This window comes from Bombyx mandarina, chromosome 02, assembly GCF_030267445.1.
Source record: "Bombyx mandarina strain Sakado chromosome 02, ASM3026744v2".
Taxonomy (NCBI): Eukaryota; Metazoa; Arthropoda; class Insecta; order Lepidoptera; family Bombycidae; genus Bombyx; species Bombyx mandarina.
In genome coordinates this window covers 6,659,898-6,683,718 of record NC_143209.1, presented here as the reverse complement: position 1 = coordinate 6,683,718, position 23,821 = coordinate 6,659,898, and the positions used below count along the sequence as shown (strand labels likewise).

At 39.2% G+C, this 23,821-nt stretch overlaps 1 protein-coding gene across 4 annotated transcripts in view; it reads right to left on the bottom strand.

Moving 5' to 3' along the window:
* Positions 1 to 23,821, bottom strand: part of Rbcn-3B (WD repeat-containing protein Rbcn-3B) — a 128,949-nt gene that overhangs the window by 95,763 nt on the left and 9,365 nt on the right. For 2 of the 4 annotated variants that reach the window (XR_016324377.1, XM_089733821.1), the window contains exons 8-22: positions 23,632 to 23,658; positions 16,157 to 16,247; positions 15,355 to 15,502; positions 13,972 to 14,073; positions 12,869 to 13,009; positions 11,527 to 11,605; positions 10,816 to 10,957; positions 9,813 to 9,870; positions 9,008 to 9,169; positions 7,951 to 8,074; positions 7,180 to 7,340; positions 5,496 to 5,590; positions 4,687 to 4,771; positions 3,298 to 3,366; positions 1,630 to 1,722 (exon numbers count right to left, since the gene is read on the bottom strand). Coding sequence is in view for 1 of the 4 variants with exons in the window: in XM_089733821.1 (XP_089589947.1) it covers positions 1,630 to 1,722; positions 3,298 to 3,366; positions 4,687 to 4,771; positions 5,496 to 5,590; positions 7,180 to 7,340; positions 7,951 to 8,074; positions 9,008 to 9,169; positions 9,813 to 9,870; positions 10,816 to 10,957; positions 11,527 to 11,605; positions 12,869 to 13,009; positions 13,972 to 14,073; positions 15,355 to 15,502; positions 16,157 to 16,247; positions 23,632 to 23,658 (1,577 nt within the window). In the remaining 3 variants the exon portion in view is untranslated. The remainder of the gene's footprint in view (positions 1 to 1,629; positions 1,723 to 3,297; positions 3,367 to 4,686; positions 4,772 to 5,495; positions 5,591 to 7,179; positions 7,341 to 7,950; positions 8,075 to 9,007; positions 9,170 to 9,812; positions 9,871 to 10,815; positions 10,958 to 11,526; positions 11,606 to 12,868; positions 13,010 to 13,971; positions 14,074 to 15,354; positions 15,503 to 16,156; positions 16,248 to 23,631; positions 23,659 to 23,821) is intronic. The other 2 variants (XR_016324380.1, XR_016324379.1) reach the window with 2 other exon arrangements.

The following is a 23,821-nucleotide window of genomic DNA, read 5'->3' as shown; positions in this document are numbered from 1 at the left end:
GAAAATATTGAATGAATGTAGATCACCTTGACGACTTGTATGCAAACGAACTTATAAAAACACATTGTCAATTAAATAAATTGTTTACAATGTTTCAAATAACTTATCTGTATTTCCTGTCAGAGACCGAGTGGTTGTTTCTAGAAGCTAATCAGATGAAGTTTCAGAAAAGGTTAATCAGATGGTGTAGTATTTAAAAAATTAAATGACGGTACTTTTTATTTTTTTGTGGCCGTCACTTACGACGAAGGGCTCGACGAGTAAATTAACCCACAGACACAGCCCACTGAGTTTCTCGCCGGATCTTTTCAGTGGGTCGTGTTTCCTATCCGGCGGTAGATTCTGCGAAGCACTGCTCTTGTTAGGGCAAGTGTTAGCAACATACCCGGTTTGAGCCCTGTTAGCTCACCTACAGGTCAAAGAGTAGCTGAAAGATCCTCTCAAGGATATCAGCATAGGTAGGAGAAAAAAAAGAGCGCTAGCAACGCCCGACTTGCCCGTACTAGGGATAAGAAATTAAGAGAAACTGTTTCACTATATAAATTTAGATATATCTTCAGATTTTAATGCGCAATAATAGTGGCGTATCCACTATTCAACATTTACAAAAGCGAAGAAGTGTGGGTAAAACAAAACTCGATCTTTGAACGTCGCTGCTCGGGTTAATCCAAAGAGTCCATTGAGTATCTAGTCGTTTCATTTGAATTTTGTACCCATAAACAATTTCCGATTCTTTATTTATTTACCTATGTATATAAAACGTATACAAGTACACTAGCTTTTTCCCGCGACTTCGCCCGCGTGGAATAGTTCACAAAAAATTCTTTATTTTAGAACAAATTTGGTTAGCATAAAAGACGTTATAGTGAGCCAACCTTAACATATAGACATATGCTGTCGCGGACTTTTTTTTAGATCTTTTAAAGGGGAACAATTCTGTCATACATTATTTTAGCGAAATTTTAACCGTTTCTGTAGCGCACACAGCGGAAGCTCTCAAAAGGGAAAAAAACCCGATTTTGAAACATTCTTTATTGGTGTCCGCTTGTATTGGTCTTAGCGTGATGTTATATAGCCACTGAAATAATTTTTCAAATCGGACCAATAGTTCCTGAGATTAGCGCGTTCAAACACACAAACTCTTCAGCTTTATAATATTAGTATAGATAATATGTTTGTTAGTCTCTGGTACCCGTAATACATGGAATCCTAAATCGGGGTCAGATGACCGTGCGTAATTTGATCCCAATTATTATTATTTTACATCATCACAATCTTGATTTTTTTCTCAAATAAACCATCTCCATTTTGTATACCAATATGTAACAGTATGTAGTAGTATTCACTGAAAATACCAAACTCCGTCACAATATACAGTAATTGTACCAGAAACTAAAGTACATTGTGCCGGTCTTACCAGACTCTACGCCTCAATCCACGACGCAGCCAGGAATAGACTATCCACAAGACCGTCCAAGAGAAAGACATTCAGAGATGCCACGATCCTCAGCATTGAGGGGATCGTGGACGCAAGAAACAGACCTAAAAACCGCAAATTTCTTCCGTCGATTCCCGAACCAAAGAATTATCGGCACATCCTAAAACTGGTATTCCACATAATTCACTTACCTTTATTATCGAGGTGGTTTTTCAACTGTTCCGCTTTCGCTTGCAGCTTGGTCTGCACGGTTTCCGCGCCCTCCTTCATCTTGGCCAAGATACCTGTCGCGGGAAACGAATGTGTTAGACCCACAGAAAATCACGCTTCGACAAGTGTTACGACGACTGACCACACATCAATGGTGCAGTAGAAGCCTTCGCGAAAACAGCAACAATGATTATAAAGGTTCAAACAAACTATATATAAAGAAGAAAACAAGAACTTGTTGAAGGGCTTTTTAGCCTAAATACATTCCGACTTGAATTGCGAACTAAGGTCAAATAAAAATTAAAAAAGCATTTCTCGATTTAAGCCATGAAAGTTAGCCCTTCGAGTGCGAACCATCGATAGATCGACTCTTCATTAATACGTATAAAGTCCGGAGAGTCGGAATAACGACTACTGGGCAGTTTGATTGTAGGCAGGTAACGGTGTGTTGGATTGGAGAAAAAGGAACGAATACAGCACTTAAGATACTTCCGACTGCATGGCTACAAAGTGAGCGATAGATAGTGTAAAGGCGGCATTAGTTTGATGAGAAATCACTAATTATAACTAGGTGGCTCCAAAACTATAGAGACACACAAATACTATATAGCTTAAATTGATACCAATATATAGACAGGTAAGGGTGTGTTCGATTGGAGAAGAAGGAACGAACAAATTACTTAAAATACTTCTGATTGCATGGCTAAGTGTAACTAGTAAAATTAAACTCTTTCGCAATCAGACACAATGTTGAATGGAAATTAAAGAAGGACAGTAAAATCCTAAAGAGCTCCTAGGTATTGGCGTCTTAGTTAAAAAAAAAGTTCAAGTTCTCAAACAAAAAAACAATGCCCAGACCCAGAAAGTTCCTAAAGAATTGCCTGAAATAATTTGATAACAAAATAATAATGATCGCTTAATAAACACTAAATTAAGGACGTTACAGCGAAAAAAAAACCAAAATTGACACTTATTATTATAGACAAACAGAAAAAAAAAAAAAAAAAAACAATCTGAATATTTTGAAATAGCAAGACTGCCTATCAAACATTGCCTAGACCTAGAAATATCCTAGAGAAACGCCTAAAATAATTTGATAACAAAATAATAATGATCGCTTAATAAACACTAGATTAAGAACTTTACAGCAAAAAAGAACAGCAAAATTGACACTTAATTATTATAGACAAACAGAAAGAAAAAGAACTGAATCTAAATATTTTGAAATAGCAACACTGCCTATCAAACATTGCCTACACAGAAAGATCCTAGAGAATCGCCTGAAATAATTTGATAACAAAATAATAATGATCGCTTAATAAACACTAGATTAAGGACTGTACAGCGAAAAAAAAAGCAAAATTGACACTTAATTATTCTAGACAAACAGAAAAAACAGAAAAGAACTGAAGCTAAATATTTTGAAATAGCAACACTGCCTATCAAACATTGCCTACACACAGAAAGATCCTAGAGAAACGCCTGAAATAATTTGATAACAAAATAATAATGATCGCTTAATAAACTATCGAATAAGGACTTTCCAGCTAAGAAAAAAAAACAAAATTGACACTTAATTATTATAGACAAACAGAAAAAAAAAAACAACTGAAGCTAAATATTTTGAAATAGCAACACTGGATACAGACCGTGTTTGTCCTTCTCTTTCAATATACGTTCCATATCGCCGGCCTTGTCTTTCACTCGACCGAAGAAGTCTATCCATAGTCGGCGTGTACAAGTAAACATTGGTTATTGAACACTCTGAGAACGTAACTGACGTTCCTACAGTCAACACGAAGGTCCGATATTCAACTTTATGTGTTTACACATAAGCCACATGTACTAGATCAACAACGCAATGGAAAAACAACATTAGCAAGACCGCATTGTAACGCGAAGGTAGTTCTAATTAGATATGTGTCGTTCGTTCAATTTTAGAGATTCAGATCAGTACTGACCTGTTGACAAAATGATCCGGTTCGTACGACCCGTTCAGTCGAACGAACGACTAAGCGAGACGGGCGCGGGGCGAGACGCGGCAACCCGAAATGACCCGAATGACCGTCGTACTCGTATGGTTATTTTCTTCTGATTCGTAGGTTTTGTGTTAAACGAGTCGATTTAGTGAACGACTCATGTTTTTTGAAGTGACCCTATCGTTCGCGCGGAATTTGAGACCCGGGTCGTTTGACTCGTTCGTTCGCGAACGACACATATCTAGTTCTAATGACGCCCCCCGCGTTCCTCTGAGGTCGTTGACCCCGTACGTTGCTTATTTCAGGGTAGACGTTTTGAATGACTATTCTTTCAAATAACACTGTTCGTCAATCACTGTGTATATTTAGCTTAATCTGGCTTTTCTAATACCTTTTTGAAGAGAAACTTCTTTAGAATCGTTGCGATTTCAAAGTCGATGAAACGAAAAAATAAGTCCATAGAGACAGTTTAATACAGCGCCATCTATGAGATATTTTTAATACTAACGTGTGTACGAAACCTCTTGTAGTGAATTCTAATTTAGGATTATAGGTGAAGTTAAAATATCAATTCACAGAGGGCGCTATCTCATACTATAAAAGATCATTTACAATTATTTACTAATGACAAAATTTTACCTATACTTAGACATTTAGGATAATTGTATTAAAATTTTTGAAGGTTTCACTCTAACACGTGTGAATTGCACACATGCATTTTTTTTTCATTTCAGATAATCGGAAGAGCTAAGACCTGATTCTGTTAGAACCCTCAAAATTAATTGGATAATTGTATAGTGGTATTTTCGCTGTGTTTTTCTTTATTGCTTAGATGGGTGGACGAGCTCACAGCCCACCTGGTGTTAAGTGGTTACTGGAGCCCATAGACATCCACAACGTAAAGGCGCCACCCATCTTGAGATATAAGTTCTAAGATCTCAAGTATAGTTACAACGGCTGCCCCACCCTTCAAACCGAAACGCGTTACTGGTTTCTAGTCCAGTCAATTCGTATCCGAAACAGATCTTACTTATACGGCCTGATATAGACTTAACTCACCAGAAATGCGTTTGGTGGCGTCAGGACTCGCAGACTGGGTCAAGGCCGCTGCCTTCATGTATTCGCTGGATATCAGGCCGGCGGCCTGCGGAAGGATGAGGAAAATGTATTCTTTTTTTTTGTTTTCACGGCCCACCTGGTGCTAAGTAGGTACCGGTACCCATATACATCTACAACGTGAATGCCGTCATCCATGTCATCCAAAAAAAAAAAAAACATGAGTTTCCTTGTCCGAACATCGGGTATCCAATCATTTGATTTGAATTTCGGTACAAATGTTAGTGGCACTTGTGTACTTTTTTTATTGCATAGGCTGGACGAGCTCACGACACACCTGATGTTAAGTGGTTACCGGAGCCCATAGACATCTACAACGTAAATGCCGTCACCCACATTGAGATATTTCTAAAATCTCAGTATAGTTACAACGGCTGTTTCGCCATTCAAACCGAAAGGCATTACTGCTTCACGGCAGAAATAGGTGGTACCTACCCGCGCGGACTCACAAGACGTTCTACCACCAATAACCAGTTTTTGCCCCCAGATATACAACCTTTAAGCTGTACTGTATAACGGCTATCCCATCCATCTTAACGGACTGCTTGCGGTAGAAATAGGCAAAACTGCGATAAAGGCAAGTAAGCTTTGCAAGTCTGATGGCAATTAAATGTCTCATTTTACATATACATATAAGCACCTTCATTGAGACGATTAGCATAGGAACCCGTGCGGACTCACAAGAGGTCCTACCACCGGTAAAACAGTTCGTTCGAGAAACATTCCATTATTTATTCTCCGGATCCTCTCACCTCTAAACTGGCCGGGCTCATCGCGGAGTACTCCTCGCTCAGCAACTCCACGATCAGACCCTCGATATCGAAGAACAGAATGTGGCTTTCGGGATCTGTAGGAATTTCATTATCATCATCATCTCATTCTCCTGCCCTTCTTCCAGTCACCTAAGGTCGGCGCAACATGATTTCTCCTTCCATATTCCTCTATCATAAACCATTTCTTCGCTAACTCCCCTCTTACATATATTCAGGGCCGGATTTAAACTTAATGCCGCTCCTGGGCACCGGAAAAAAATCCGACCCAATACTGGAATTTTACCTAAACTTATAGTTTATATATAATATTTTATTTTTCAGAATTAAAATAACTAATTTATTGCGGAAACTTTATCACATGTCTTATATTCCAAAAGCATAAATAAATATTTGTTTTGTTTTCTAACAAAATTTTCTAATTATATTACATAAAAAAAAAACTAATTAAATTTCTTTAATTATAGAAAATAAAAAATCGATTATAATTTTATATATCCAAGGAAATAAATTGATTAAATCATTTTGATTATTAATTTTTACTAAAAGTGCCAAATTTATAATTCACAAATAATGGATGAAATGAATTTCATGAATTATCAATTAAAAAGAAAAATTTTAATTAATGGAATTAATTAATGACATTGAGCAATCTTGATGAGACTAAAAACAAAAATTTTACTTTCAAAATTTTGGCGCCCTAAAAAATTTGCCGCCCTGGGCGCTTACCCCGACTGCCCCTAGTCTAAATCCACCACTGCACATATCGTCTTATCGACTCATCGATGTTATGAGAATGAAATATCGATTATCGAAACGACCATATATCTTTTATTTTTATTTATTTATTTATTAAGTTGCACCAACAAAGTGATCATCGATACAAAACAAGACAAACTGACAAGAGTTTATGGCAGATGTCACCTCAATTATAGGTGCAATCGACAGTGCATTAACGATAAAAATAAAAAAATATATATATTATCAGGGGTCATCTAATGGTGGATGTACTTTCTAGCTAGTGAGTCCTTAGATAGTACAACTATTTTAAAATATATGACACTGACTAACGTAATCGAAGTAACCCGTACTACACAAATGTGTGTGAAGTTAAGAAAATGTAAACTGTGAAGTGTGATACCGGAGTTAAGTCCGATAATTAAACGCCCGCTTGTAATCCGTAAAACGTAGATTTAATCAATAGACACGTGTCTATACATATGAATAAAATTGGAGTGTCTGTTTGTAATATTGAAATAGCCTCTGTTTACTACATGCATATTATGAATACGGTACATACACCAAAATAATTTTTTTTACAATTTTCGTCTGTCTGTTTGTTCCGGCTAATCTCTGGAACGGCTGAACCGATTTTGACGAGACTTTCACTGATAGGTAGCTGATGATATAAGGAGTAACTTAAACTACTTTTTTAGACTAGCTTCGTCCCGCGGCGTTATCCGCGGTACGACAATAACCGTGGGTAACATCGCGGGACTCAGCTATTCAATAATAAAATTTAATGTATCCGAAGCAAAGCGAGGGCGGCTCGTTAGTAATAAATAAAATAAACAGTTTTATTTCCTACCAAAAACATCGATGTTTATCGTACATCGATACTTTAAATCGATGCTTTTCTAATATCGATCATCCCTACTGTCGTCACCTTTCGGGTTGGAGCGGAAGGGCTGCACGGTGAGGGGCGCGGGGCGCGGGCGCGCGGGGGCGGCGAGCGGGCCCGCGGCGGCCGGCCCCGCGTGCTGCAGCGCCGCCAGCCCGCGCTGCGTGGCCGCGCGCATGGCCGTCAGGTTCCGGTGACGGAGGCCCCTGTTCGAACACAATCGCCGCTGCAATGACCGGCATCCTTCGAAACGTTTCGAGACAGTACCGTTACGCCGGTAAGAGTAACGCCATCTATCGCCGAATAGCCGAATCGAATGTCTGTTGTCAGAACGCCATCTATTGTCAGATAGCGGAAACACACAACAGCCCACCTGGTGTTAAATGGTTACTGGAACTCATAGACATCCACAACGTAAATGCGCCACCCACTTTGAGAAATAAGTTCAAAAGTCTCTAGTACAGTTACAAGGGCTGCCCCACCCTTCAAACCGAAACGCATTACTGCTTCACGGCAGAAATAGGCAGGGTGGTGGACTCACAAGAGGTCCTACCACCAGTAGACTTGGGAGGAATGTTCTCGACAATTCTAGGGATGTCGTATCGACTATAAAAGCGTTGCAAATATGGAACGCAGTCAGTCAGTAATCGGAACTGCTAGGGTTCGTGTTAGCAATGTCGTCAGGTTTGAGTCCCATGAGCTCACCTACTAGTTAAGGTTACGCTGAAATGGTCTCTCAAAACCATTCGATTAGATAGGAAAAAAAAACAATGCAACTTCACGGACCAGACCTGCAAAGAAACTAGAAATGCGTACCTGAAGAAATGCACGGCGGGATTGGCCAGGCCCTGCAGGTCCCCGGAGCCGCTGGACATCGAGCCCCCGAGGTCATCAGACAGGGTCTCGTCACAAGCAGCTAAGACCTCTTCGGCTATCATACCTGTTGCAGCGGGTCGTGGACATCATTAAATCTGCTTGTACAGTTTAAACTCGCGTTTTTTATTGACATTGACATTGACCATATCTCCGTATTAGAAAGTTTTCTCAATAATAAAATGACAATAAAAGACGCGAGATTCAGTCGTCAAGTACTTTTAATTATAAGATGGTGTAATTTATTGATCTCGTGACCGCGCTATGGGTCGCTTAGTAAGCGGTTTATTACTGGTGGTAGGACTTCTTGTGAGTCCGCATGGGTAGGTACCACCGCCCGGCCTATTTTCGTTGTGAACAGGCAACAGGTTTCGGTATGAAGGGTCGGGCAGCCGTTGTAGATGTCCATGGGCTCCGGTAACCATTAAACACAGGATAGGCTCGTCTACCTATATATGCAATAAAAAATTCAATTAAATGAATTAGAGATTCATTTATGACAGATAATAACGAACACATTTACAAATATTGAGAAATAAAAAACAACACCCTGTGCAGTGTCCTACGTTTGCCGCTAGGGGCGCTGTTCCAACTCCATACAAATCTGAGTTAACTTTTACGCTATCGAGGACGTTAAAAAACTCGCACTAAGGTCACTGTTCTCAAAGTGAATAGTTTCTGTAATCTATATATATAAAAATGAATTGCTGTTCGTTAGTGTCGCTAAAACTCGAGAACCACTGGACCGATTTGGTTAATTTTAGTCCTGAATTATTCGTGGAAGTCCAGAGAAGGTTTAAAAGGTTACATAAATATGAAAATGCTCGGAATTAAATAAAAATAATTATTTTGTTTTACCTTTGATGTGTCTCCCGTCGGTCGGATTTCTTTTGTTTGTTTTAAGTTTATTTTATACAAAAGTTTAGGTCTTTTATTTATCGATTGAGGCACTACGAAGTCTGCCGGGTCAACTAGTAAAAAATATAAATAAAAACCTTACCATGCAACACTCTGTCCAGGTGTCCCGTCTCCATCTGCCAGACGTAGACGGTTCCATCGCTGCAGCCGACCACCATGAAGTCGTCGGCCGGTCGCCACTTTATCGTCACGACCGGGAACAGGTGCCTAGAGGCCAGGGTCACGCACTTCCTCTCGGCTAGACCTGTTTGATTCCAGAACGATTTCCTATGTCAATGCGTCAATAAGAACTTACCGTAAGTACGCCAGATCACGACGAAAACTTAATTTACATGGTTATTTAAGAGTTGCTAATACGATAGTGCTAAAATCTACTTTTCGAGACTTTTTTACATAGCACGCGATGTAATACAATTGATGTACTGGATCAATGGCCCCAAGAATACGCAGAACGCGGTAACCCTTTGTATTTTATTGCGGGCTAGCAAAATATTATCATACTAAGACTACATTTTATGTGCTTTGGTTTATTTATTGTACGAGCAAACGAGTTTATTGTTCTGTGTGATCCATCGGTCGCCTGTTCATATTCGGCTCGAAGGACCAAAATGTCGAATTGACCACTCGTCAGCGTGAATTTCAGCGTGAATACTGCTTTAGGAATGTGGTCATATTTTCAATTGTATAGTAAACTATAGTATAACAATCATATAATTTTAATATTCTCTTTGGAACTTCAGGCAAAACAAAATCGTTTGTTTTTTTATCAACCCTGTTCAGATATTTTGCAGAAATTGCTAAACGATTTTTGAAGTATAAGTATATGCATTAATAGAGAGTCGATCTATCGACGGTTACAGAGTTAAAGTAATTTTAAATACACTTACTGAGCAGAGTCACACTGTGGTCGGACGCCACTGAACAAATACATTTCTGGATCCGAGGCTGGAATATATAAACAAAACGAATGGTGATTTCTCACTAGTTTCTCGAAACGACTCGCGCGCCATCTGTCACACTTTAACAGTACTAAAAGAGAAACTTGTTCAGAAACGATGACGCCAGCTGGACCAATACGTAACTGTTTTCGTTAATTGATATCATGATCCCCTTAATCCCCTTAAAGGACATGACCTGCTTCAAACGAAGTTTCATTGCTGTTCATTGCTGGCGTTTGTAAGCAACAGTAACCACAAACCACCGGGCGAGTCGGATGCTCAAAAAATAAAAATAAATTTTTTTAGAGGCAAATTCACATTCAAAGTATCCGTCGATGAGTTAGTTGCATAGTGGCGCCGTCTCTTTCAACTGGCAACAATAATCTTAAAGTATGAATCTTCGAAGTCGTGAAGTGTGTATACTTATATATTATAGCATAGCATAGTATTAGCATAGCATTAAGTGTATAACATAATTAATAGGTGTAATCTCGTATGTCTCCCTAATAAGGCGGACTACCCAGGAACATAGGCTTCTTCATAATTGTAAACTAGGATTAAGATGTTGATTAAACATGGAATACACGCAAGAAGACGTTTTCCTTTAACACCTCCCAAAGTACAACATTACATGGCGACCCTGCCAGGAACATTATAGTCGTACAGATGGCGCTGCATATTGATATTTTTTTATGTTAAATTAATTTATTAAGTGCTTACTTTGTATTAATAAACTTTTTTCTATATTTCACCACTAATCTATATAACATGTATAGATAATATTATTTACAATTTATGTTACCTTTTTTAAGAAGTTTTTTTTTAATTATTAGAATACAAAACATCAAAGATTATATTAATATGCATAACAGCCATCTCGCTCACCAAGTCAAAGCTCGAGATGCTTCGGGACCGATGCAGGCAACGTGGAGGTGGCCAACGAAATACTTACACTGCAATTGTGGGGGGGTACGATCAGCTGAGCTATTTCTCCGGCGTGCACGCAGAAGCGGTGCAGCAGGCTGCCGCTGAAGAGGTCCCACAGGCAAACCGCGAAGTCGATCCCGCCCGACACCAGATGCGCTCTGTCGTATCTGCGGCACAAGGGGTCTCTCACTGCCTACCCTGCTTTTTTCCTCAACGCCTACCCTGCGTTTCTCTCTCACTGCCTACCCTGCTTTTCTTTCTCACTGCCTATCCAGCTTTTCTTTCTCAACGCCTACCTTGCTTTTCTTTCTCACTGCCTACCCTGCTTTTCTTTCTCACTGCCTATCCAGCTTTTCTTTCTCAACGCCTACCCTGCTTTTCTCTCTCACTGCCTACCCTGCTTTTTTTTCTCACTGCCTATCCAGCTTTCCTTTCTCAACGCCTACCCTGCTTTTCTTTCCCACTGCCTACCCTGCTTTTCTCTACGGATGCTGTAAGTAATTACAGAAAATGCACGTGTACTTGGAACAACCAGCGCCACCTGTTGTACATTTGCGGTGCACTAAGCACTGCACTAAGCGTTACATCCAGGATATGAGTAATCAGACAAACTTATGAATATTTCTTTGTATAAGACAATATAAGCGAATTAATTCATGTCGCCAATTTCTATTGTGTGCACAGACAAATCGAGTTACGTGGTATGTTAAAATCAATGGGTTAACTACATTCTCACCTCTGGTGTACGTGGTGTGGGTACAACAAGCAATTAACCCTTCCGTTGTGACCCAACAGAAGCTGATGCGGTGGCCAATCTGAAACAAACCAGGAAAAAAAACGACGGTGACCTTGCACGGATTGCTGTTATTTTGGCTACCTATTCTAGTTCCCTCGAGGGGTTATTCTAGACTCATCGAGCGAGTAAATGAGCTTCATCATCATCATCATAATCATCATCATCAGCCTTTATCTGCCCACTGCTGGACATAGGCCTTCCCCAATGCCTTCCACATAATGCGGTCCTCCGCCTTCCGCATCCAACGACTTGTCACAACTTGCCTTATGACAACACTAAGTCGTCAGTCCACCTGGTTGGAGGACAGGGCTCTAATATGAAGTTGCTAACACTAGCCCTAACAAAAGCAATTAAGTGGAGCGGGCTTAGCTTAGACAGTCTGTGTCGAGTCGCCGCAAAATAAACAGGTTGCAAGCTATCGTGTCTTGTTAATAATTATCACCCTACATAATAGCATATACGCTCTATATAAGCACAGACTCAACAGTGGTGACCCCGACGTGATTGCTGACAATATAGTTGCTGACGACGTGATTGCTGACGCCGTGATTGCTGACGGCGTGATTGCTGACGACGTGGTATTAGACTTGATTATAGTAGTGATAAACAGTAACAATTTATAGTGAATGAAATTGTGCGCATTAAGGTGAAACACGGAAGCTTTTAGATTATACAGATAAATAGCGCCACGTACCTTGAGACATGAGTTGTAAGGTCTCACTTATAACAGTACAACGGCTGCCCCGCCCTTCAAACCGAAACGCATTACTGCATCACAGCGGAAATAGCTAGGTGGTGGTACCTACCCGCGCGGACTCACAAAACGTCCTACCACCAGTAACAAAGTGCAGGTCGTCCGTTAACTTTACTATCAATACAGATAAACAGATACCACCACCGGCACCATCCTACCTATTTCTGCCGTGAAGCAGTAATGCGTTACGGTTTGAAGGGTGGGGCAGCCGTTGTAACTATACTGAGACCTTAGAACTTATATCTCAAGGTGGGTGACGCATTTACGTTGTAGGTGTGTTTCCCGAGCGCACATATCCTTCTTCAAACGAGGCTTGTGGAGAGTATTAAGCGGTAGGCAGCGGCTTGGCTCTGCCCCTGGCATTGCTGAAGTCCATGGGCGACGGTAACCACCCACCATCAGGTGAGCCGTGTGCTCGTCTGCCTACAAGGGCAATAAAAAAAAGGATGTCTATGGGCTCCAATAACCACTTAACACCAGGTGGGCCGTCATCTCGTCCACTCAACTAAGCAATAAAAAAAAACTCACCATCTAGCTGCTGGTGTCTGCCGTGCAGCAGCTGAAGCTGGACGGTGTGGGTTGCGTTCACGATCACGATGGAGCCGTCCTCCCTGCCGACCACGAGACGGTTCAGCGCCATCAGGTATATCGAAGCGGTCAGTTTGATTTCTGGGAACAATCACCACCGGCCAAGTTAACGTATGAGACTTCAGCAGAGCATGTATAATCTTAATATACAGGGTGTTACAAAACTACCCGTAAAGCCGGAAGGAGGTTAAATGGGGCCTTATAATGAGTCCATTCACAATGTCCTATGGCATTTTGCTATGGGGCAATGCGGCCGATGTAGAAATGATATTTATTCCGCAGAAAAGAGCTATACGTGCTATTTATAACATGCACTCAAGGGAATCCCTGAGGGAGAAATTTAAAGGAAATTAAAGTTCTCACTATGCCATCCCAGTACATTTTTGAAAATTTGATGTATATTCGTAAACATATTGAGGAGTTTCCTAAAAAGTCGGACATACATAATAGAAATACTAGGAACAAACACAAGCTTGTTGTGCCGATGAGTAGGTTACATAAGATACGAAATTCATTCGGGTGTTTGTCTGTGCGCCTGTACAACAAAATCCCACAAGATGTTCAGAACCTACATATACATAGGTTTAAGAAAACTATTAAAGAACATCTGTGCAATAAAGCTTACTATAAAGTCAATGATTATCTAGAAGATTGCACAAACTGGGAATGAGTTGCTCGCTCCGGGCATTTCAATATTGTAATAATTGTTACGTTATAATACTCATTGTAAAAATTAATATAAAAAAAAAAACTAATATTTAAAAAAAAAGACATGTCCCGCTGATTTTCTTGCCAGTTCTTCTCAGGACGGAGGCTAGTTTTTGTGAATTGGCGTTAGTTCTTTTTGAGGTTCAACAAGTATGTACTTTCATTTATGTTGAATCATTTTTTTTAAATTTGATTTGATTTGAATATTTAAGAACTGTAGTAACGCTGTATAACATACCCAAAAAAATAATATATATGTAATCTGTAACACCACCTTGTGTTAGTCGGTACGAAGTTGGACCGGTCAGCTAATAAAAATAATGAAGCCGCATTACCAGATTCGTCAGGGACGTGGAGTTGGTCCAGAATCCCGACAGGACTCGGGTTCATGTCCGACCAGGCTATTTCCATGCTCGTCAGCACCAGAGGGGCGTACGCTGCGAATATCAATCAATGAGCTATTAGATGATGACCGCCATCTTGGTTAGTTGCCCTCAATTAAGAAAAATAGTATAATTATTCGCCAATAGATGTCGCGAAGAATTGATTATTGAAAACACGAATAAAACAACATTTTCTGAAAATAAATCGTAGCTAGATCGATTTATCGCCCCCGAAATCCCCTGTATACTAAATTTTATGAAAATCGTTGGAGTCGTTTCCGAGATCCAGATTATAATATATTATTCATTCAGATTATAATATATTAATATACAATTCTTGTATGTAATGTATATATATTAATATACAAGAATTACTCGTTTAAAGGTAAGATTAGAGCGATAGTTAAAACGATAACCCCCTCTTCTTCTTCTTCTTTATTTTTTGGCTCCGGCACGGTTTGTGAATTAGCCAGTGTCAAGTAATAAGATTTTTGTAATTCACCGTTTTAATTATTTACAGGTTATGAAGGTTATGAATAATAAACAACGAAGGAAACTCAGAAATATAGTGGTCATTTACTGAGACCTTTTCAGTGGACTTTTTGGAGGATCCCGAGAAGTTACGTCCGGGGGCGATGTTTTATTTTCCCACATTTGTTCACTTTCACAGATACTAAATAGTTAATAAACCATCGTTATTACGCATTTAAACCTGAAAAAACACTAAATAGACAAAATAAAACGAATCACACAACTTCACTCCTCGTTTTCCCGCCAAAAACTCATAACGATAGCTCCTAAACACGACGACATGCCGACTACAGATTACTACTTGAGAACTTGTGATACGACACTGGCATCGATTCTTTTTAGGAGAGCCAGACACTTAAATAACATTGAATGATATCTTTTAGCTTTCTTATAAGATTCTACTTATTTATTTACTTCAAAGAGGATTATCAGCTTAACTTAACGCAATAGTACAAAAAATAGAAACCAGAAAGCCAATGTCCTCACCAATGAAAACACGTTAAATCACTTAGTGCAAACCAAACAATAATGCAAAGCAAGAATTAATAAAATTAAAACAAGACCTAAACTAAGCATTTTAATTAATCTTTTTTTTTTACACCCAAATATTGTAAGTGGAATTTCGGGGCGACATCTTTACTTACGCCTTTTTTTTAATACAATTTTTCCTTATTAGGAAAGTCAAGGGGATCTAAGCACATACAGCCTTGTCTGTTCTATATCTTTACCATAGACTAAGTAAAAATGCAAATAAAAAAGAAGTAAAAAAGACAATCGTCTATGTCAGGTATTGTGACCGCTTACTGTTAACTTTGTTGAGGTCCGGAGTGGCGGCGTCGTCGACATTCCAAATTGAGACAACTCCGGCCGAGTCTCCCCTCAAGAGCAGTCTGCGCTGGCGTCCTCCTGATGAGGTTATCACGAAACGCATCGCCGGTGGACAGGAAAGTAACTGTGAAGGTAACAAAAAAATATTTCTGTTCCAAAGATGTTGACCTAATTTTTTTTTACATATTATGGTTGGTAATGATAGGCCAGATAGGGTGTGGTAGGCAGCGGCCTGGCATTGCTGAAATCCATGAATGACGGTATCTACTCACCATCAGGTGGGCCGTATGCTCGTCTGTCTACAAGGGCAATAAACAAATAAAAATAAGGCCGGAATAGAATAATTGTAAATAGAGATGCTTAAAACAAAAACCGATTTCAAATAGAAAAAAAAAGATATTCCAAAAAACAAATTAATATACACTAAAAACAATAATCATCGAAATCGGTTGGCGTGATATCGAGTTATTGAGTTATTCATCTATTTGTCGCGCACGTACTTAATGCAAATTTAAGACTTATATGGTTCTCTCATGGATACCATTATCAGAACTGGACTGGACGGGACCACACGGGAAGCGTCAGCTTTCTAATAAAAAAAAAGAATCATCAAAATCGATTCACCCAGTCAAAAGTTATGAGGTAACAAACATAAAAAAAACATACAGTCGAATTGAGAACCTCCTCGTTTTTGAAGTCGGTTAAAAAGGGAACATGCTGCGCCTACCTCACATAGTAGGATAAAAAGCACGAAAAAGAAGAAGACACATTGGCTTACCTCATTATCCGTATGTGACAATATCCCGAAAAGCACCGGGCTGTCGTGGGCCACAGTCGGGCCGTGGAAACCTTTATGATCGGGAACCGAACTGCATTCAAATAATTAACGTTTATACGGAACCCAATTCGTATTTCACTATTGAATACACCGAGAAATAGGGGTGCGTTTCAAGCGATACTCATCTCAAAAACAAGGTGCCTTTTATAATTGAAGTCTCGGAACGAAATCAGAAAGCTTTCACGCAAACATATACATTTTAATTGACTGATATACGTGTGATGAACAGGTTTGCTCTGTATCTGGCTGCTTAGATGGGTGGACGAGCTTACATCCTACCTGGTGTTAATTGGTTACTGGAACCCATAGACATCTACAACGTAAATGCACCACCCACCTTGAGATATGAGTTCTAAGGTCTCAGTATAGTTACAACGGCTGCCCCGCCCTTCAAACCGAAACGCATTACTGCTTCATGGCAAAAATGGGCGGGGTGGTGGTACCTACCCGTGTGGACTCACAATAGGTCCTACCACCAGTAATTACGCAAATTATAATTTTGCGGTCTTGATTTTTATTACAGGATGTTATTCCTTCAAAGTGGAAGTCAATCGTGAACATTTTTAAGTACGAATTTTGTTAGAAAAATTGGTACCCGCCTGCGTGATTCTAACACCGTTGCATCGCTAGATACGAATGCACCGGACGTCTTATCCTTTGACGACGACGACTTCTCTGATAGCCATAACACAAGGAATACTAATTTGGGGCCGAATGACCATCCGTGATATGTTTCCAGTTCTTTATTTATTTAATTGATAAAAAATCCCAGTAAACAATATATAGCAGAGGACGGACTTGAAAAATTAGATGAAAATAAAATGGGATTTCAATTCTAGATTATCTTCACTTCGCCCATTTATGCACAACTTATGACGTAATACCATGTCGGTGTTGCCATCATAAGAATTTTCATGCATTTCTATTTTTATTTGGTTTTATTCTTTTGTCCCCAAATTTCATAGGTAGCATGTATGAGACATGAATTGTAATCGATTGTGGCTAATTAGCCATTTCAGTTGTGACGAGGCTTGGGGGACGCCTATTTTTAGTAGTTTCAGTGGCCTGAAAGATGCTATTTGCTATCTTAGCAGAAGTTACTATTTTGGAAACAACATAAAAATTAGGGGATTTCTATTAGATATGTGTCGTTCGCGAACGAACGAGTCAAACGACCCGGGTCTCAAATTCCGCGCGAACGATAGGGTCACTTCAAAAAATATGAGTCGTTCACTAAATCGACTCGTTTAACACAAAACCTACGAATCAGAAGAAAAGAACCATACGAATACGACGGTCATTCGGGTCATTTCGGGTTGCCGCGTCTCGCCCCGCGCCCGTCTCGCTTAGTCGTTCGTTCGACTCTTCGATCATCAATAGTTACTATTGTTGATCGAAGGTTCGACTGAACGGGTCGTACGAACCGGATCATTTTGTCAACAGGTCAGTACTGATCTGAATCTCTAAAATTGAACGAACGACACATATCTAATTTCTATATAAAATACACGGATAGTCTAAACAATGTTACTTCAACAATTTCGCTATCACTTCACCGTTAACATCTATGATGTAATATGTTCGTATGAGAGCTTATCTGACTATAGCTCGTAAACGCATATGATTAAAGTCGTTTTTGTATCCTTGAAACGCAACAACAAGCAAATCGTTCGGCATTTATAACAAGTACTAGCTTCTGTCAAACGATTTTGTAACGTATTAACGAGCCGTAGATATTAATATAAATACTTTTCAAGATACTGGTTTAGGTTATTGTTTTTATCACGCATATCTAAGGGAAATGTGTTAGCAGAATGTATAAACTTACATTTCTCTCACGCTACGGGTTTTATGACGCAAGAACCATAATCGCCAAGAATCTAGATTATTCTAGATCATTCTCAATCTTCGAAACATTCAACTGCCAATCACGAAGCGTTATAGATACCGTACGATAATACAAATGCATTTACCATTATTTTGAGGTGATTTACTTTAATAATTCAGTGTAATGTGATGACTTTTGTCTCATGCGATTGATCTTAAAGAATTTAAGTATGGACGTAACTTAGAACATTTCCTTCACGTTTTTTCCCCTATCTGTTCACTGGTAGCCTAAGGGGCTATTCCAATTACCAGAATTTGCTAACACTAGCCCTCACAAGAGCAGTGCTTCGCAGAATCTACCACCGGATCGGAATGGCGACCCACTGAGAACTTCTGGCGAGAAACTTTTTATTTATTTATTGCCTAGCTGTGTGGACGAGCTCACAGCCCACCTGGTGTTAAGTGGTTACTGGAACCCATAAACATCTACAACGTAAATGCGCCACACACCTTGAGATATAAGTTCTAAGGTCTCAAGTATAGTTACAACGGCTGCCCCACCCTTCAAACCGAAACGCATTCCTGCTTCACGGCAGAAATAGGCGGGGCGGTGGTACCTACCCGTGCGGACTCACAAGAGGTCCTACCACCAGTAAATATGACCTGATCAGTGAGGCTGACCATATTAATGTCGTAAAAAGTCTCTCCCCAACTGATCAACACCAAGTCGATAGCGCGCTAATCATATTTACGACAACAACCGCAAGAGCTCGTAAAAGACAAAGGTCATACGTCACACGAAACATTTAAGAAATTAGGAAAGGAAAAATAACTAATATCATAAATATGAAGTATCATGGAAGTGCAAATCGCAACGTAAATTAAACATTATCTAAAATCTAAATTCTAATGTTTTCTTTCTTTTTTTTTGGGCAGTTTTTTTTTTTTTAATTACATTGAAGCAACAACACTACCGTATACTACGTCATAATTCAAATATACTTTGTACAGTTAATTGGACGAGAAGAAAAAGTATGTTACGCTATTTCTACGCTAATGAAAAGGCAATCAATCTATTAGTTGAATAGAGCAAAAGAACTTGTCGCATTGATGGAGGCAGAGACAACGAGAAATTCTGGTAGAGGGCGCTCGAAGTTCTTCCATAAGCAAACTAGGAATATCTAGAGCAAAAATGGCGGACCAATCACAGGCAATCGATTGAAACTATTTGAAATTTCATTCAAAGAAGCCAAGTTCACTGTCGTCATACGCCAGGGCTCGGGATGGATAATAAACCCTCGCCTAAATCCAAAGTAAAACTGAATTTAATTATTACTACACTAAAGGCTGATTTCAATTATCGCAATTCACTTTTTCCGCTTCAGATGATCCGTAGCCTGTTACAGTCGACACGACATATTCAGAATTTTCCAGAACGTTTTCAATAGTACTATATTAGAATTATTTTGTCCGTGCTGTTTGGGTCATAAATAATCGGAGCGGTGAAGCGAATATTTCTCTCTCTGTTCCACTCACGAGCTTTATAGACGGGCATAGTGATGCGCATTATTGTTGTCGATAAGCGTTATCGATAGTGTATTTAGTTTTGTCGTTTTGTGGGTTAGTGTTAAAATTGAAAGTAAAAATTACTAATCGAACACTTATACCACATTTTTGTAACTTTGTAACTTTTCGGGATCTATTATACGCAATATTTCGATGTCCACTTTCGATATTTGATAACAGATGGCACTGCTCGTATCGACACAACCCTAATAATTTTGCGAATGACCACGAGCCCGCCTTTAAATTTGGGCCACAGTGACTTCATGACTACCTGCGAGTCGTTTTATTCAAACGAATAAAATTAACAAAATTTCTTCCGCTACAAAAAATCTGCCAACCCTAATACAAAGAATTTGACATCACTAATACTCGTATTACGTCTGAAATCACACGTACAACCGCAACGTATTTATGTCATATGTGTGCAAAATTAATCTTTATTTTTTATATATAGTTTCATAATTTTCTCAATAAGTTCTCCCTTGTTTGTTTTTTAAACGAAAAAAATGACACGTTTATCTTTGAAGGTCCGCCATTCCTGACCTAGAGTATTAGTTGATTATTAATGTTGCCATTTTTAAAAATCCCCCTAAAAATCCGGCACAATCTTTGATACAAACAAACTCTCTCAATCTCGTCACTACTCGAATGGGACTATTTGCAACATCAAAAAGAAACTATCGTCTCAACAATTAAAGCTTATTTTACGGTTTAATCTCGCGCGTATTTTAATTTCACTATTACGAGGGCAGTTAGCAAAATATTCAAATGTCGCCGAATAACAACCCGATTGTCCACTGACACGCATACTGAACTATAATATTAATAATTACATCATCATGATGCAAGGGTGATGGCACATATTACTTATAATATTGAGGACATATACTAATATTGAGGACTGTTCCGGTCACCGTCCTCGTCGAACCCGTCGCTTGCGAGGAAGGGCTCGGCGAGCGAATTAACCCACAGACACAGCCCACTGAGTTTCTCGCCGGATCTTCTCAGTGGGTCGCGTTTCCGATCCGGTGGTAGATTCTGCGAAGCACTGCTCTTGCTAGGGTCAGTGTTAGCAACACTCCGGTTTGTGCCCCGTGAGCTCACCTACACACGTTAGGGTGAAGCTGAAATAGCCTCTCAAGGCTATCAGCATAGGTAGGAAAAAAATAAAATAAAACAGGACTGAAAGGCTATTTCGTTTAAGCGACATTTCTCTTTATAACTTAAAAGTGCATTTTATTTTGGTACTAGCTTTTGCCCACGACTTCGTCCGCGTGGAATAGTTCACAAATAAATATGCAAAATTAAATGTATATTTTTCAATATTTCTGAGAGATTTTCTTAATATTTGTTTCCGTAAGAACCTTGTACAGAGTACTAGAAAACTACAAAAAAAAAATAAGCCAAATCGGTCAAGCCGTTTTCATGTTATGTCGTGACAACGGAAAACGGGTTTCATTTTTATATATATAGATTAGCATCAACAGAGGAAGAAAGAAGAAGGAAGAGAGGCCGCCCCAGAACAGCTTAGCATCGCTCGGTGGAGCAGGGGCTAGGTGTATTTTTTTTTTATTGCTTTGACGGCTGGACGAGCTCACAGCCCACCTGGACTTAAGTGGTTACTGGAGCCCATAGACATCTACGACGTAAATGCGCCACCCACCTTGAGATATAAGTTCTAAGGTCTCAAGTATAGTTACAACGGCTGCCCCACCCTTCGAACCGTCTTGGGCATGACGTGGGAGGCGCTAGAACAGACTGCCCAAGACCGACGTAAATGGAAGGATTTGATTCGAGCCCTACACCCCAGCAGAGGGTAATAGGAAAGAATGATGATGATGATGATCAACAGTTCGATATTTTTAATTAAACTACACAATTAAGTTTACTACATTCAAATAGCTGAAGATGTTTTTTTGGATATGATAATTTTTTTTAAATTATGTATAAACTTTAAATGGCTCTCCTGTAAATTTGCAAAAATGTCGCTTTAACTAAATATCCTATCAGTCCTCGATATGGACTATCACCCTTCCTGCTCGTGTTAACGTAACGTGTTAACGTAACGTAACGTCATTGGCTAAAATGAGATGACTCTACAATATAATGCGTCTTCGTTAAAATGCAATTTCTCGGAAGTATCCGAAACGTCAAAAACAATATATAGACATTAAAAAAAAACGCGCGAAACTAAACCGAGACAGTAATCCTAATGGCGTCTAAAAATCTCGAACAAGACACTAACTAAATCATCAACCAACGTTATTCTGTAACAGATCTATTCACTTGTGAATCGTAAACTAAAAATAAAATTTGAAACTTACAAAGCACACTTAATAAGTGTAGGCAAAATAAATTCCTAATCCGTTGTAGGAAAAGGATCTGACAGTTATTGTTCATCGGGTAGGTACCAACATAAAGAAATATGTGCGTATGCTTTTTTTTTAAAACGACAAGGCGTGCACTGGTATACTCCACCATTCTGCCTAATTAGGCTGCAAAGCGATCCCCGTGCCCGTTTGAAGTGTAGAACAACGATACTATAATAAAATTTGAGACTTTCCCTTTATGACGTTTAGGGACTTTTACACTATGTGAGCCTTAATGAGCCTCTTCCGTCATTTTACAGAACTTAATGGATTTTGATTTAAACCAACACAATTCACGTACAAAAACTGTAAGACCCTTTCCGTATCGAATTGCGTTTAAACATCGATTTTTACTGTGAAACTTCTTGAACCGATCCGAACAGCTGAAGGTAGAATGCAGTCAAGAGAAGACGCGGCGTAACTATCGCGATGATAATAAAAATAAAAATAAATTATTTGAATGATTTATGTGTATAAAACAATGGATGTTAATGTTAATAGAACTTTGCCGCTGTCAGCGCTTGTTATGTCTATGGACTAAAGTCACCCCATAAGCCTATGTCTTTGTGGAAAAACCGTAAGCTTAAAATTGTATGCTGGCTTCGAAGAAAAGTATGTATTCATGGTCACAGTAAACCAAAATACAGTGCCTAAAACTTTAACAAAAAAAAAACACTGGCACAGAATAGACGACCATATCGGAGCTGTTCTGTAGTTTTATGGAGGGTAGATTTTTTTTCCTACCTAAGCTGAGAGCCTTGAGAGGCTATTTCAGCGTAACTTTAACTAGTAGATGAGCTCACGGGGCTCAAGCCTGACGACGTTGCTAGCACCCAAGCAAGAGCCGTGCTTCGCAGAATCTACCAACGGATCGGAAATGCGACCCACTGAGAAAATCCGGCAAGAAACTCAGTGGGCTGTGTCTGAGGGTTAATTTACTCGTCGAGCCCTTCGTCACAAGCGACGGGTTCGACGAGAACGATGACCGGGCTGGAGGGTAGAGGTAAAGAGCATCATTTTTATAAGATTCAAATTGAAAAAGTGTTGCAAGACTCATCGAAATAGCGCTAGTGTAGGAATCGGAAATTCTATTTAAACAGAGTGAATTGTGCTGGATCGAAATGAGGTGTGGTAGTTTGTAGCGCTGTTTTTAAAAGTCTTCCATTTGCTACAGTGGCGCCACCTTATTGAGTTCATTTTCAGCGGACACTTTTTAATACACTATGACCTTGCTCCTTACTTCTAACCCTATGTATAGGTTTCAGTGCTGACTTTATTTGATTCCATATTAAACATCATAGACTTTCCTATGAATTTTTTTCGACACTCGACACAGATAATGTAAGCCGCAATTAGTTTAAAAAATTAAATAGCGCCATCTAGTATCAATGCACCGTAATCGCACCGGCTCCTTACAAAACGTATAGGGAATTTGGCACTATCTTCTCTTAACAATGTAATAAGTGATACGCCTAAAATACCTTGACCATAATGTAAAACTCACTAGCAATATTTCGATACGTAGACAAAATAAAAAAAAAAAACAATATTAGATTTTTCAAATATAAACCAGCCAGAATTCACATTGGATTATTTTCGAATGGTTTAAAAGCAATTCGATAATGAACGGTTTATAATCATAATTATGCTGACCTATTGATAGCTTTTCCACGCAGTTTGCTATAACAAAAAAATAATGAAGGTGTTAATGTTTCAGTGTTGCCAGTTAAGGGCGGGTTTCAGTGATAGCTGAGCCCCTGTCGGATTTTGCTTTGCATCGGTTAATGTCATGTATGCTTATGGTGTTACAAGATTACAAACAATCAACTTATTTAGAAGTTTA